The following is a 13,171-nucleotide window of genomic DNA, read 5'->3' as shown; positions in this document are numbered from 1 at the left end:
ATATATATACTATATATATATATAGTATATATATATATATATATATATATATATATATATATATATATATATATATATATATATATATATATATATATATATATATATATATATATATATATATATATATACATATATATATATATATATATCCCTGTATATGGATCCCTGTTACATCCAGTTTACGAATGATATGAGGTTTCTATTGTGCATTATGACACACATCTATCGTTCTGAACATAGTGACATGAATGGCTCGTCTTGGCATGTGACTGTTCATTTTAGCGACTGGTGTACATTACTGTTTTATAATCTGCGTATCTGCAGCATATGCGCGAGATAGGTTAGGGCCAGTAGTGTCCGTACGGCTCAACACCCGTACTGATCTATTCTGGTTCTGTTTCTCTCATCCACAGGTTCCCTGTACGAAGCCAACAGTAGACTGCGCACAAGCGTGGGCGAACACGAACAAAAGGAGAAGGATAGACAACAACTAGAGGTTAGTAGTTGTGTGCTGTGGTGAATGGTATGTATACTAGTGTGCCCGGTGTGGTTTTAGGGTTGTAGGGTGCGCTCGTTTGAGTAAACTGATATTCTTGAGATTGTTTTCGTATAAGAGTCTGGTTTAGGGTTTTAAGGTTTAGGGTTTTAGCTGAAACCATGTTTTAGACTTGGGAGTACGGCACAGTGTGCTCCTCAGCACCCAGCACCCTTGCCTATAGCGGTGGATAGTGGCCATGCCAGCAATAACTATCGCAACACGTACCTATGAAGCCGATACTTCACTCAACTAAGACACATTTCATCACCCACCCACCCACGCTTGAATGCAGGCGCGTCTTCAGGCAATGTCTGTTGAGCTGGCTCGTGCCCAACTACAGCGGAGCAAAACCAAGGCAACCCAAAGCAGAACCTCTGAGGAGATAGACGCACTGCTCAAGCCCATTCAAACCCAACTCGAAAACGAACGAGCACTGGTGAAAGAACTGCAGCAGGAGGTATGCAATGTCTGGCTAGGGTTATAGGCTATCGTTCTATCTTTCGAGGGTAGTTGTATCTTACAAAGGTAGTTCTGTACTATCTTACAAGGGTATTGTGTACGTGGATTGCACATTCTTGGCACTTGTGCGCGTGTGACGGACACGTTTTGTGCCGTGTTTTGCAGGCCAAATCCTCTGACTCCATCTCCGCCTGAAATTGCAATCGACAACAGATCGAAGACCTGAAGACTGATTTAGACGAAGCCAAAGAAGAGTGCATGGATCTCAAGGACCAACTCAGAGCCTCCGAACAAGCGGTGGAGCGACTGCACACGCAGGAAGAGCTGCTGCGAGATATGCTCAGGCGAGCGGAGGTGGGTACCGTTCAGAGTAGTTGTAGATCACTAGGCCGCTATGTATATATATATATATATATATATGGATATAAATATGTATTATTATATATTTGTGTGTTGTGAGAGAGAGAGACTCGATGTCTGGTACACTTTTGGTTGTTCTAGACGCTACAGCAAGTCACTCGAGATTGTGCTAGAGTTGTCTTAGCGTACACCAACACCTGTCACATTGGGAGTGGTGTTTGTTGTATCTCGTGGGTCTCGTGATGTCTCCCTTTCGACGCCACTTGTGGCCCAGTGTCACACAATATAAACTCCCATACCCTCTCGGCTAACGCTATGGCTCTATCATTTGCTTCTATAAATCCCCATACCCTCTCGATTAACGCTATGGCTCTATCATTTGCTTCTACCTCGCAATCCAGGAGGCGTCCAATGCTGAACAGGGTATGTTTGTCGGTGCAAACATGAATAGTATAGCCTGTGTTTATGCGAATCAGCAAATTTTGGTTTGGAATATGATGCTTACGGTAGTTGTCTAAGTCTGTTCGTATTAAACCGATGCAAGATTCATGGTTGTACTGTGATGTGTCGGTGCTTCAAATATCAGAGTCGTTGACTTGCGTATAGCAACAGGGTCGTTAGCATACATGTAAGTATATGTGTTCACCCCGAAATCCCAATAAAAGATTCATTCCTAATTGTGCTTATTAATAGAAGGGGAGTCCTCATTGCGCACTCTCTTGAAGCTTTGGATAATTGTAATATGCCGCTTGTCTAAATTTAGTCTGTGAAAGAGAAGAAAATCCATGCTTTTGCACATATGTACTTGTGTCGATATATAAAGGTATGTCTGAATCACAATAGTACTATATACAAAATTCATCCTACGTCGATATATAAAGGTATGTCTGAACCACACTAATACTATATACAAAATCTATCCCACTCAGAACCGCTGAGGAGGAACACACCGCAGATGGCCGCAACAGATCCGACAGTGTCTAACAATCTGCGGACCCCGTCAACACAATCTCAAACAATAGACTTAGAACGACTGCTTAGCTACAACACAGCCAACACACCCCCCGGGTCACCCCAAACCGCCCAGCGCAATCCGTCATTTGGCAACCCGAACCAATATTCGCAGGTGCGTGGAGTTCATCGTACCTACATGCTGTTTTGAATTATAAAAGCAATGTGGAGTGGGTAGATAGGTTTTGGTTCAGACATGTCTGACGTTTTTGTTTAGTGTAGTTGTTCTTTTTAGACATGTGTTTGGGGGTATAGATGCAGGAGACGTGTTGCAGGCTGCGCCATTGTTTTTGTCCCACATTATATGCATATTATCAGGTCGACACTGTTTTACAACAACCAGAGGACTTGGTATAATACATTATGTGATATATTGCAATCTATTGTTACATGTCCCTTTCATTGGTACACTATTTAACGGCTTTCCCGGGGTATCTGGTACACTATTTAACGTTTTTCTCGGGGTATCTGGTGCACTATGCACTATTTAACGTTTTTCTCGGGGTATCTTTGAGTGCGCGTTGTATTGATTGAAAAATTAATCTGTTTCATTTTGTAAATGCCTCTTGACATAGGCTATGCAGAAAAAACGAGAAGAGTTAGAAGTCGCGCAGAAGACCATCACGCATCTCAGAGAGCTTGTGAGTGATTTGGAAAGCTCCGGCATGCGCATGGAAGAGCAACAGCGAGTGCTAAAGGTATGTGCTACTTGCACGCAGGTACAGATAGATGAACGGTGGCTACACAGTTGACTACATCATTGGGTGTATTGTACACGAAACTCCTCAGTGATACCCACTCGCTCAGGATTGATCAGTAGTTATTGGTGCCTACGGGGTAGCTCTAGCTGTGACCTTGACAGTGCTCTATGCGTATAGAAGAGATACATACACCTATCTACTCTGGAGATGGCTGACACGTGCACTTTGCCACTGCTCGTCACACAACTACAGGAAGAAATCCGGAGACTCGAGAGGAACGCGGCGAGAAACGAGGCATTCAACTTAGAATATCTCAAGAAGGTACTCTTATCTTTCCTAGAAGCCCAGGAGGAAAAAACGAGGAAACCCTTCCTCATGGTAAGTAACGGGTTAGTCATAAGGCACGCACGAGGCATGTGGTTTTGCCACAGGCTGGATGTGTGCGTCTTTCTTGTCTGTAAGGTCGTACGTCTATTTGGGTTTAGCGTTTTAGCTAACTATTCGGCAAACCAATATCTTCTTCCGTTTATTAAGATCGTCCGCATTTCTTCGTTGTTCTGACTCTTTTCTATTGGTATACCATCAACAGGTGTTTGCGCAGATGTTGAAATTCAGTCCTGAAGAGATGGAGAAACTGAATGAGTCATACAATGTGTTCGAAACTCGGAATAGATATACGCATGCCCCTTCGCTCCTGTCGTACTTCTCATCGTCAACTACTTGATAATAAAATAAGTACAACATACTTGATAATATGACAAGTATAATATACTTGATAATAAAATAAGTATAATAAACTTGATGATAAAATAAATATAATATACCTGATAAAATAATATCTATATTATATACTCGACAATAAAATAAGTATAATATAATTGATAATAAAAGGAGTATAAAGTACTTGATAGTGAAATAAACATAATATACTGAATAAAATAAGTACAATATACTTGATATTAAAATGAATATATTAAATATACTGGATAATAAAATTAGTACAGTATACTTGATAATAAAACAACTATAATATGCTTGATAACAAAATAAGTACAATATACTATGTAGATAATAGAATATGTACAACATACTTGATAATATAATAAGTATAATATACATGATAATAAAAAGAGTATAAAGTACTTGATGATAAACAAGTATAATATCCTTGATAATAAAATATCTATATTATATACTTGATAATAAAAGAAGTATAATATACTTGATAATAAAAGAAGTATAACATACTTATTAGCAATATAAGCATGATATACTTGATAATAAAATAAGTATAATATACTTGATAATATAAGTTCAAAATTTACCAGATAATAAAATAACTATGGTATACTTGATGATAAAATATCTATAATATACTTGATATTAAAATAAGTATAATATACTTGATAATACAAAAAGTATAATATACTCGATAATAAAATGGGTATAATATACTCGATAGCAAAAGAAGTACAATATACTTGATGATAAAATACTTATATTATATACTTGGTGATAAAGTAAGTATAATATACTTAATAATAAGATAAGTACAATATACTAAAATAATAAAGTAAGTATAATATACTTGATAATAAAACAATTGTATTGTACTTAATAAAATAAGTTCAACATACTTGATAATACAATAAGTATAATATACTCGATAATAAAATATGTATAATATACTTGATACTTAAATATCTATATTATATACTTGATAATAAAAAATATGTATAATAAAATAAGTTTATTATACTCGATAATAAACATACTTGAAAATAAAACAAGTATAACACACTTGATAATGAAATATCTATAATATACTTGATAATAAAATAAGTGAATTACATTTATAAGGTACTTATTTTTCAAAGTCTGGTGCGATTATCCTAAAGTACATTACCCGTGAATTGCATTTCTGAAGATACTTTTGTCGGTTGCTATTCCGTGTTCTCACGCGTAGTAGTATTGCTGCGGCATTGAGGGACAGAAAGAACCATTAGAAAAACATTATTCGACCAGTTGGTGGTGTATGGGTATTTAAAAAGTTATGGTAGTTGTGACTGACCGATACTAGTTCGATATTGTTGTGATAGAAACATCATTATTAACGAGCGTACTCATTTTAAGTATGATATTTGTGGACCACATTAACTAATATAAACGTTGTTGCTGTTGTATAGCAGTATCTTGACATGCAGTGGCGTGCGAACATTGCTACTGTTTCGAAAACTCTAAAACCCTAATCCTAAAACCCTAAACCCTAAAACATGGAAAATCTTCATACTCAGTGAGATGTTTTTAGGAACAGGTGCCCTTCGGGAGTCTTTTTGGCGGGCATTCGTTTTGCCATTTTGTACTGAACGCATCTGACCTGTTCCGAATACCAATTTAATTCTGAAAATCGTATGCACAAGACAATATCGGGACGGTATCTTAAATAACCGTTCCTTTCTATCTAGATCGGTTTGTGATGATTTGTTTACCGTGTGCTGTTATTTTAAAAATAGAATAAGGTAATGAAATATCGCTCAAATGGAAGCGAGTCATATCTCAGTTGAGTCGCTCATGTAATCACTGTGGACCGAAAAACATTATCTTTGTGCTGGGTCGCGGAACTCTACGAATCTGTCATAACACACCAAATGTGAGAAAATGGGTCGTCCAAATCCGCAAACTTATGCCAAGCAACGAGGAATCAACAAACAATGCTTCACCAGATCAGGACGTCGAATTTCAATTCTCAGTTGCGTGTAATGAACACATTATACTTGGTTCATATTGAGTGTGTTAGTACTTTAGGCGGGTGATAGGGTAGGGTTTTAGGTTTTGCAATCCATTCTTTCTTTTAAAGTTTTAATGAGAACAACTGACCGCACCAATTTATTGTGTTTGATTAATTCTGTAGATTGCGGTTTCTAAGTTGTCCATACTCTTGTTTAAGAAAATGCAAGAATATATTTACCCTAGCTGAAAAAATACAGGACATAGCAAGTAAACTGGGTTACGCATTTTAAAGAATTGTATTTAGACATCGATAGTATTTAGATTCATTCACAAGTTGATTTGAATAAATCGAGCATCATGGCTGTCCATTCAAGAAAGCATGAAGTATAATTACTACTACGCTGCTAGAACAAACCTAATAGTTGGCGATGTCCCGTATTACGTCGTGTGATGAAATCTTCTCCGAGAGGCGGTTTTGGGAAAAACATGTTTAAATGACATTGGTAGGACTTCGCATTTAAAAGCATATCGATCACTTGTTTTCTGTCTGCCGTATTTTCAGCAGTCGATACGCTTAGAGAGAGGTACGGATGAGAAGCGTAAAAATAAAATATGGTATTGAATTCATATTCGCAGCGCTATAGGAACATGCAAATGAATGGACGTGCCGTGTCACCTCAAGCATGCACAAAATCATGGAAACTATTCTGCCTCTTTTTTAACTGGGAACAGTCAGCCTAGCTCAAGTATTCTGTGAACTTTTGAGGAGTTGCGAGTGGTTGATTTTTAGATAGGTATATTCTTAGGTACCCAGAATCTCCCTTTTGCAATTGCTATCCAAACTATTCAGCCAAATGACCACACTGGGTTGATTTCTTCGGTTCCTGTATCAAGAGACAGTACCACAATTTGTAACTCAACTTCGACCCATCTCTCTCCCCAGATTTTTAGACGTGTCGTCCGACCTCGCCATAATCGCAAATTTCTACAACACAAAGTTTGCAACTTCCCTTGCGTCTATAGCATTAATCATAGGTTGGGTAACAATTTTGAGGCGAATCCCAAGTTCCGCGCGCTGCAGCTGGTTCATATGTGTTTATTTGTATATTAGTACTTGCATACTTCTAATTTATTGACAAGATGGGCTTGGTCCTATCTTTGACTATCCCACTAATATGTCAAAGTGGCGGATGAGAATGTTATGTAGTTGGTGTCGGCCAGAACGTCTGTGTAGCTCGCGATGTCACACAATTTGGCGTCCAGTGACTGAATATATACACTTCGGATGAACTGAAAGCGAATAGCGTTTGAGCCTGCGCCAGGGAGTGGCAATGGATGCCGTCGCTGTTCCCGATTACTCAGTACATTGTGTGACACAAACCTTCCACTATCGGCACTCAACGCAACGTGAGAGCGCTTAATGTTCTTCGCAAACCATACTCACAGGAGCATCGTGATAATCCATAAGTCCAAGTGTAGGTAAATGATATAAGTAGCAGTTATCCGGCAGTGGTGTGAGATGTTATATTGCCCTGCATGGTTGATCTTTGGTATGCTCTGAGTGTATGTAATACTCAGATGTAATGATGGAGAGAGTAGATCCACATCCATATCACTGCGGCTGCTCCAACTCGTCTCGTTGATGGGCGGGCCCTTTCTGACAAGTCATATGCATGAACACGTCTGCGTGCATGCAAGTGAGCGAACGTGCAGGTGCACATGGACTGCTATTTGTATATTCCTGAAGCCCGCATATACAAGCCCGCAGCCCTCGCTGTATATACACGTGCGAGCTCTAGTTGTGATTCTGGCGAAATGAAGCTCCATCAACTGGCCTCGACACCCGCAGTCTTTTCGTCTGCCCGGTTTTTCTCGTTTTGTATTTGCGGCAGGTATCGTCGGCGGGCATTGGTGAACCAGTAGTTGATCTATCAATAAGAAAGTAAGTGCGAGTGAGAAATATGTATTGGCGGATTAGTAGTGGATATGCTAGAAGAAATGAGAGCACGAAGGAGAGTTGTAACTATGCGAGTAATCATATCTGGTTTCAAATATGAATTCTTATATATGTATACTGATTGATACAATCCGATATTTAATGACAGATTGTTGCTATATAACTATAAAAGGAATCATGGAGGCATTGCAACCATCACTTCAAACCTATAAATAGGGCCCACGCACAGCGATGGAAAATACAGGCAGTAAACTGATACATACATACATACATATATATATACGTGGACCGTGCTTAAAATCTATACCAATCGAATATCTACACATAACCTCACCCACACAATCGGACACTTCTATCCTTCGGGATGCAAACATGAACGTGAACAGATGTGTATAAGCACCAGCACAAACATTTTTGCCCACGATGTAGTACATTGAAGTACTCGGTAGCCTACCTGGGTCATACTCATGCCGGTCTTTTCGCGTAGTTGCGATTTTTCGGCTGAATCTGGATAAGGGTTGCTGCTGTGCTCTCGTAGCCATCCCTTGAGTAAATTGGTAGTCTGTTTGAATATCAAAGAATATAAATATATTTGAGTGGAGCAAGACAGGATCTGGGCGTGTGTCTCTGTGATGTCATGCGGCGCATTGTAGTATACGTTACCCGTACAAATAAAATATGTTGAATTTGCCGTTAAATATATTTCAAGAAACGAATGGTTCCCGGAAATCATTTTTTGTACTCGGGTGACCATGTATGTGTATGTATTTAATGCAAGCAAACTCAGAGGTACACCCGCCTTAATGCCCGCTCATATACACATATGGATGCACAAACGTACAGACACGCCCTGCCCATATATAGACATATGAATATACTTGCGCACACACAGAGCCTGTTAATATAACAACATACCAGGACTTTCGACGAGTCGCTGTTCTTTTTCGACATCCCAGACTTGCTCGTCGGGCCCTTTGACATGACCTTCGCCCCCTCCGCCATTTCATGGTTGATCCTAACACTGTTGCCAAATAGGGCACTATCTGACGCGCTTGCCACATTTGCATTCAGCGATGACACACCCATCATTCCGTCCGCAGACACCGGCAGCGGTAAGACGTTAAGATCCATCCCGCTATTGAACCCCATACCCAAACCGGGATGGGAGAGTGCGCTCATACCCAGACCCTGCATACTCGCGTGCGCCAGGGCGAGCGAATGTGCGTGTTGAGCTTGTGCATGTGCCCGAGCCTGGGCTTGAGCTTGCGCCTGAGCTCGTGCATTGTTCTGCGCATGGGATTCCTCTCCCACGTGCCCACCCCCCGACAGCGCTATCATGCCGTCGTACGACCCTGCAGAGTGGTGGCGCTTGGCCGTGTCGGTGGTGTGTGCTTGTGCGTGGATGTCCGTCAGCGTGTGCACATGGGCCTCGTCGGCTACCAGAGCACTCAGATCTTCCTCGTCCGTGTCATCGCCTCCCGCACTCTCGGCCATTGATTCCAGCTTCCGCTTGCCACTGCTGTCGCTGGCTGCGTGTGCCTGCGTGTTTTCTTGTGACTGTGCATTTTCGCGCAGTTGCGCGTGTGCCTGTGCTTGTGCCTGTACATGATCAGGTGGGGGTGCGAGTGCGTGCACGTCTACCCGTGGCTGTGGCTGTGCTGAATTTGGGTTGTTCCCTGGAGAGGTAGTGCCGCCAGTCGATGACTCACCCAGAGGCGGACTCACACTGGCATTCGTACCGTTCAAGGCCAATGCCTCAGGGGAGGCCGTCTCCGGTCCCTTGGCATCCACTCTATTCAGATCCAACCCCATGCCCATACCCATTCCTACCAGCCCCAGCCCAGCCGAGCCTCTAGACATCGGATACACCGGGTGCGGGGGCAGCGTAACAACACAATTAACCGCCTGCGTATCTGATAGTGATATCAATCCCTCGGTAGTAGAGGCCAAGTGCACATCGTACTGCCCCGTGCTCAATGGCTGGCCCCGGTCTGTGCCAGAAGCGGAGACGCCGGACACACCGGGAAGGGCATCGCGATACTGTTGCATAAGCGCCTCTGTGGTCTGTGCTTTGTGACTGTTGATGGCTGACTGTGTCTTGGAGGACTTGGGCAGATACCTTCGGCGTGCATTCACGAACCAATAGTTTACCTGTGCGTGATGGATGTATGCATATACGTATGATATAGTTAGATTCAAATAATATCCAAAATAAAACCATGTACATATGTTAGTGTACATTGCTGGGGTCAGCGTACTAACCCAGGTATCATAGCGAATGTAATCGTAAGAGTATGTGTCTGTACTGCGCGGGATATGCCGGTGAAAGGCAAGCTGTGCGCGCAGAGGATCCCACGATGGGGATACGGCTCTAGATGAAATCTGGCGAACATGAATAGTGCGTGAAGTCGCACTTTGAGTCCATCAGAAGACCGTGCAGTGAGCGATGGCAGTATACGACGACTATATCGAACACAACGGAAAACGTACTCTACTAAAAAAAACTCCGGACGTGTCAATATATAGATATAGATACAGATATATATATATAGGGTATATACCTGAATGATAGTCATGCCGGTTTTCTTGCAGAGCTCTTCCTTTTCATCGGCATCGGGATAGGGGTGCTGGTAGTGTTCGTTCAACCATTCGCGTAGGATGCGTGTCGTCTGACGTTATAAATAAGAGCATAGCGAAGGCGGTTAAATTGTTGCGTACATGTATATAAATATAAGTTACAGTCATAAACTGATATATTATACATAAAAAACTATATAAATAAAATTGCTCTAAAAGCTGCATTGCCCACAGTATTCCCCTAACTACGTGCTGAGAAGAAGGAACTCTGATAGTAATAGTAAGCGAACAACCAGCCAGGACACTGGACACTCCAAAGGCTCATATGCGCCTGCGAATACAAAGCAGGGTAGCCCAATTCACATGGACGATCACAGCACCTCCATTTCGTCTGCTGCAAACATAAGCGAGTCTTTTTCCAGAAGAACAACAGCTCAAAAACCGTGCTGAGCTAAAAAAACATTTACCAGCGAATTCAAGCCAGACACTAAAACATGGACTGCGACTCATTGGCTACCGCTCAAGGATACCGCTCGCTGTCTTTATCATAAAAAATAGCGGTGCGGCACTATGTAGGACGTATGATGCATATTAAGTCAACAATACGCAAACACGCCATGACACAAAAAGGTGTGGATTCAAAATAGCACTGAACGACCAGTCATGAGCGTCAAACATTGTAAACATCGATTACAAGACGTGTCTGCGCGGACGGAGATCTACAAACAAATGATACATATGAATTGTAGTATATACAGATGTTGTCTGCAAACAGTAATATGAATAATTTGATATATATATATATTGTATGATGGATATACCGCAGGATTGGCTCTATTTCCCCCCTTGCGCTTGCCATCCTCTGAGCCTGCCTCCCCTGGACGCCCATCGAGAGAACGCATAGCGTTGCACTTGACGATGAAGTCCAGCATCGTCTTCTCCAGTTCGTTCGTATCCTTGTCGCAGCACTTACACTTCGCTTCGCCATTTGGGCCACTTTGTCCTGCAGTGGTGTCAGCATTAGCCCTAGTTGCAGTTGTCGTCGTGTGCGTGCCTGTGCATGTAGAAGTTATTGTTGGGTTTGGTAGGGCGCTGGCACTAGGCGCCCCAGGCAGCGCGTTAGTGGTGTTTGCCATGGTAACGGTGTTCGACTCGGATTTGGCAGTGATATCGCCCGGGGCGGCCAAGGCTGTTAACGACGAAGTAGGTACGAGAGCCTGACTCTGAGGGTAAAAAAAAAGGAGTGATGGGAATGAGGGACCAGTTAGGTCCACCCTACATACAAGAGCAATATATCTACTCTTCTCGCTATCGACGGTTGTATTAAAAGTAGACTCAGATATACTTATTGACGAATACGATATACACAACTGCAATGCAACTGCAATGGCTACATATATTAAAAAATATGTTTGCATGCTTGCATGATCGAAATGATTCCCCAATCTGTTCGTAATACTATGTAGGGCGTACCTTTCCAACTTCTGCTGGAGCGGCCAGGGCCACAAGGGATGAGCCATCAACTATTTCACCGTTTTGCATATGGATGCTATCGGGCGATGAGGAGGTGCGCTGTGGAGAGTACAAGCGAAAAATAAGAACAACCGCCGAACAACAATGGGACAAGTCACAGATGTGTCCACATCACACCAGCCATGACGCAAATCGCATCAATTGTTGTGAGATTGTCCCCAGCATACAAAAACAACAACAACAACAACAACACAACCACAAAAACAACAACAACCACAAAAAAACCCCTCCACAACAACAACAACAACCACAACAACATATACACATCACACGTGCAGATCTTAGGTTGACAAATTCCAATAGATGCGTATACTCACAGTGGCGATTTCGGATGAGCCATCGGTCATCAAGCTCATCTTTGGCAAGTACCGTCGTCGGGCATTCGTAAACCAGTAGTTAATCTGATGCCAAGAGAGTAAAGATAAAGAGATGTATCAGATATGTACCATACAGTAATTGGTATTCTCGAGGGATTCACAATTTCATCAAATCCGTCTGCAGCCATCGACAGAAGTTACGAACTATATACACGAGCGGGCAAAAGGTTATTATACAGTACATAAACTCACCTGTGTAAGGCTCAGCCCGGTTTGCTGTGTGAGCAAGTCCTTCTCTCGCGCAGTGGGGTAGGGTTTATCGTGATGGTCGCGTAGCCAGGCTTTCAGAACCCTCGTTGTCTGTTTTCAATGTGACGGTACACAACCACAACAGTTGTACGTTAGCAATAGAGCACTAGCCGAATTGACAGGGATTTCGAACATAACATAACGTAAACAAAGGATGAACTGATTTTAGATGCGGAACAGCGTATATATATATACATATATATATATATATAAACACACACACACATATATATGTATATATATGTAGTGTTCACACCATTGCGACTGATCCATATACTCGCATGCAAACAGCTGAATTCACGTCACAACATTTGATTGCTACTGATTTGATTGCTACTGAAGTATATATAAAACCTTCCGCTGCGGCTTATTGTATATTAAATTCAATTGCCCTCCTGAAGCCCACATGTATTTCCAAACGTGTATGTATATCCACTCAATACAAATTATACACCCCGCATTCGCATACACAAATTATATATACATATACATATACGTATACGTATACATAACAATATACATACATATATATTTGCATTTACATTTACATATATATATAAATAAACACAAACACACACAAACACATTCATATATAAATATAAATGAATTGGGCACATAAATACACGTTAAGTATTGCATAGGTACCCCCCACCACACATATATATTATATATATAT

General features: G+C 41.4%; 2 protein-coding genes across 2 annotated transcripts in view; one reads left to right on the top strand and one right to left on the bottom strand.

Moving 5' to 3' along the window:
- Nucleotides 1–214: 214 nt before the first annotated feature.
- Nucleotides 215–3,873, top strand: SARC_06441 (hypothetical protein; the record flags this gene model as incomplete). Its single annotated transcript, XM_014299656.1, has 9 exons — nt 215–317; nt 417–499; nt 834–998; nt 1,214–1,354; nt 1,762–1,783; nt 2,290–2,486; nt 2,947–3,069; nt 3,325–3,450; nt 3,662–3,873. 9 exons carry the CDS (start codon nt 215–217, stop codon nt 3,794–3,796), a joined length of 1,095 nt encoding a protein of 364 aa, XP_014155131.1. The 3' UTR covers nt 3,797–3,873.
- A 2,999-nt stretch (nt 3,874–6,872) lies between these two features.
- The window catches only part of SARC_06440 (hypothetical protein), a 7,541-nt gene continuing 1,242 nt past the window's right edge, over nt 6,873–13,171 (bottom strand). The window contains exons 2-9 of the mRNA XM_014299655.1: nt 12,439–12,546; nt 12,187–12,270; nt 11,810–11,908; nt 11,158–11,559; nt 10,321–10,428; nt 8,675–9,910; nt 8,214–8,321; nt 6,873–7,730 (exon numbers count right to left, since the gene is read on the bottom strand). Coding sequence (XP_014155130.1) covers nt 7,629–7,730; nt 8,214–8,321; nt 8,675–9,910; nt 10,321–10,428; nt 11,158–11,559; nt 11,810–11,908; nt 12,187–12,270; nt 12,439–12,546 — 2,247 coding nt within the window. The 3' untranslated portion in view covers nt 6,873–7,628. The remainder of the gene's footprint in view (nt 7,731–8,213; nt 8,322–8,674; nt 9,911–10,320; nt 10,429–11,157; nt 11,560–11,809; nt 11,909–12,186; nt 12,271–12,438; nt 12,547–13,171) is intronic.

This window comes from Sphaeroforma arctica (genome assembly GCF_001186125.1).
Source record: "Sphaeroforma arctica JP610 unplaced genomic scaffold supercont1.459, whole genome shotgun sequence".
Taxonomy (NCBI): Eukaryota; class Ichthyosporea; order Ichthyophonida; genus Sphaeroforma; species Sphaeroforma arctica.
The sequence above is the reverse complement of the archived record's forward strand: the minus strand, read 5'-3'. Positions and strand labels throughout refer to the sequence as shown.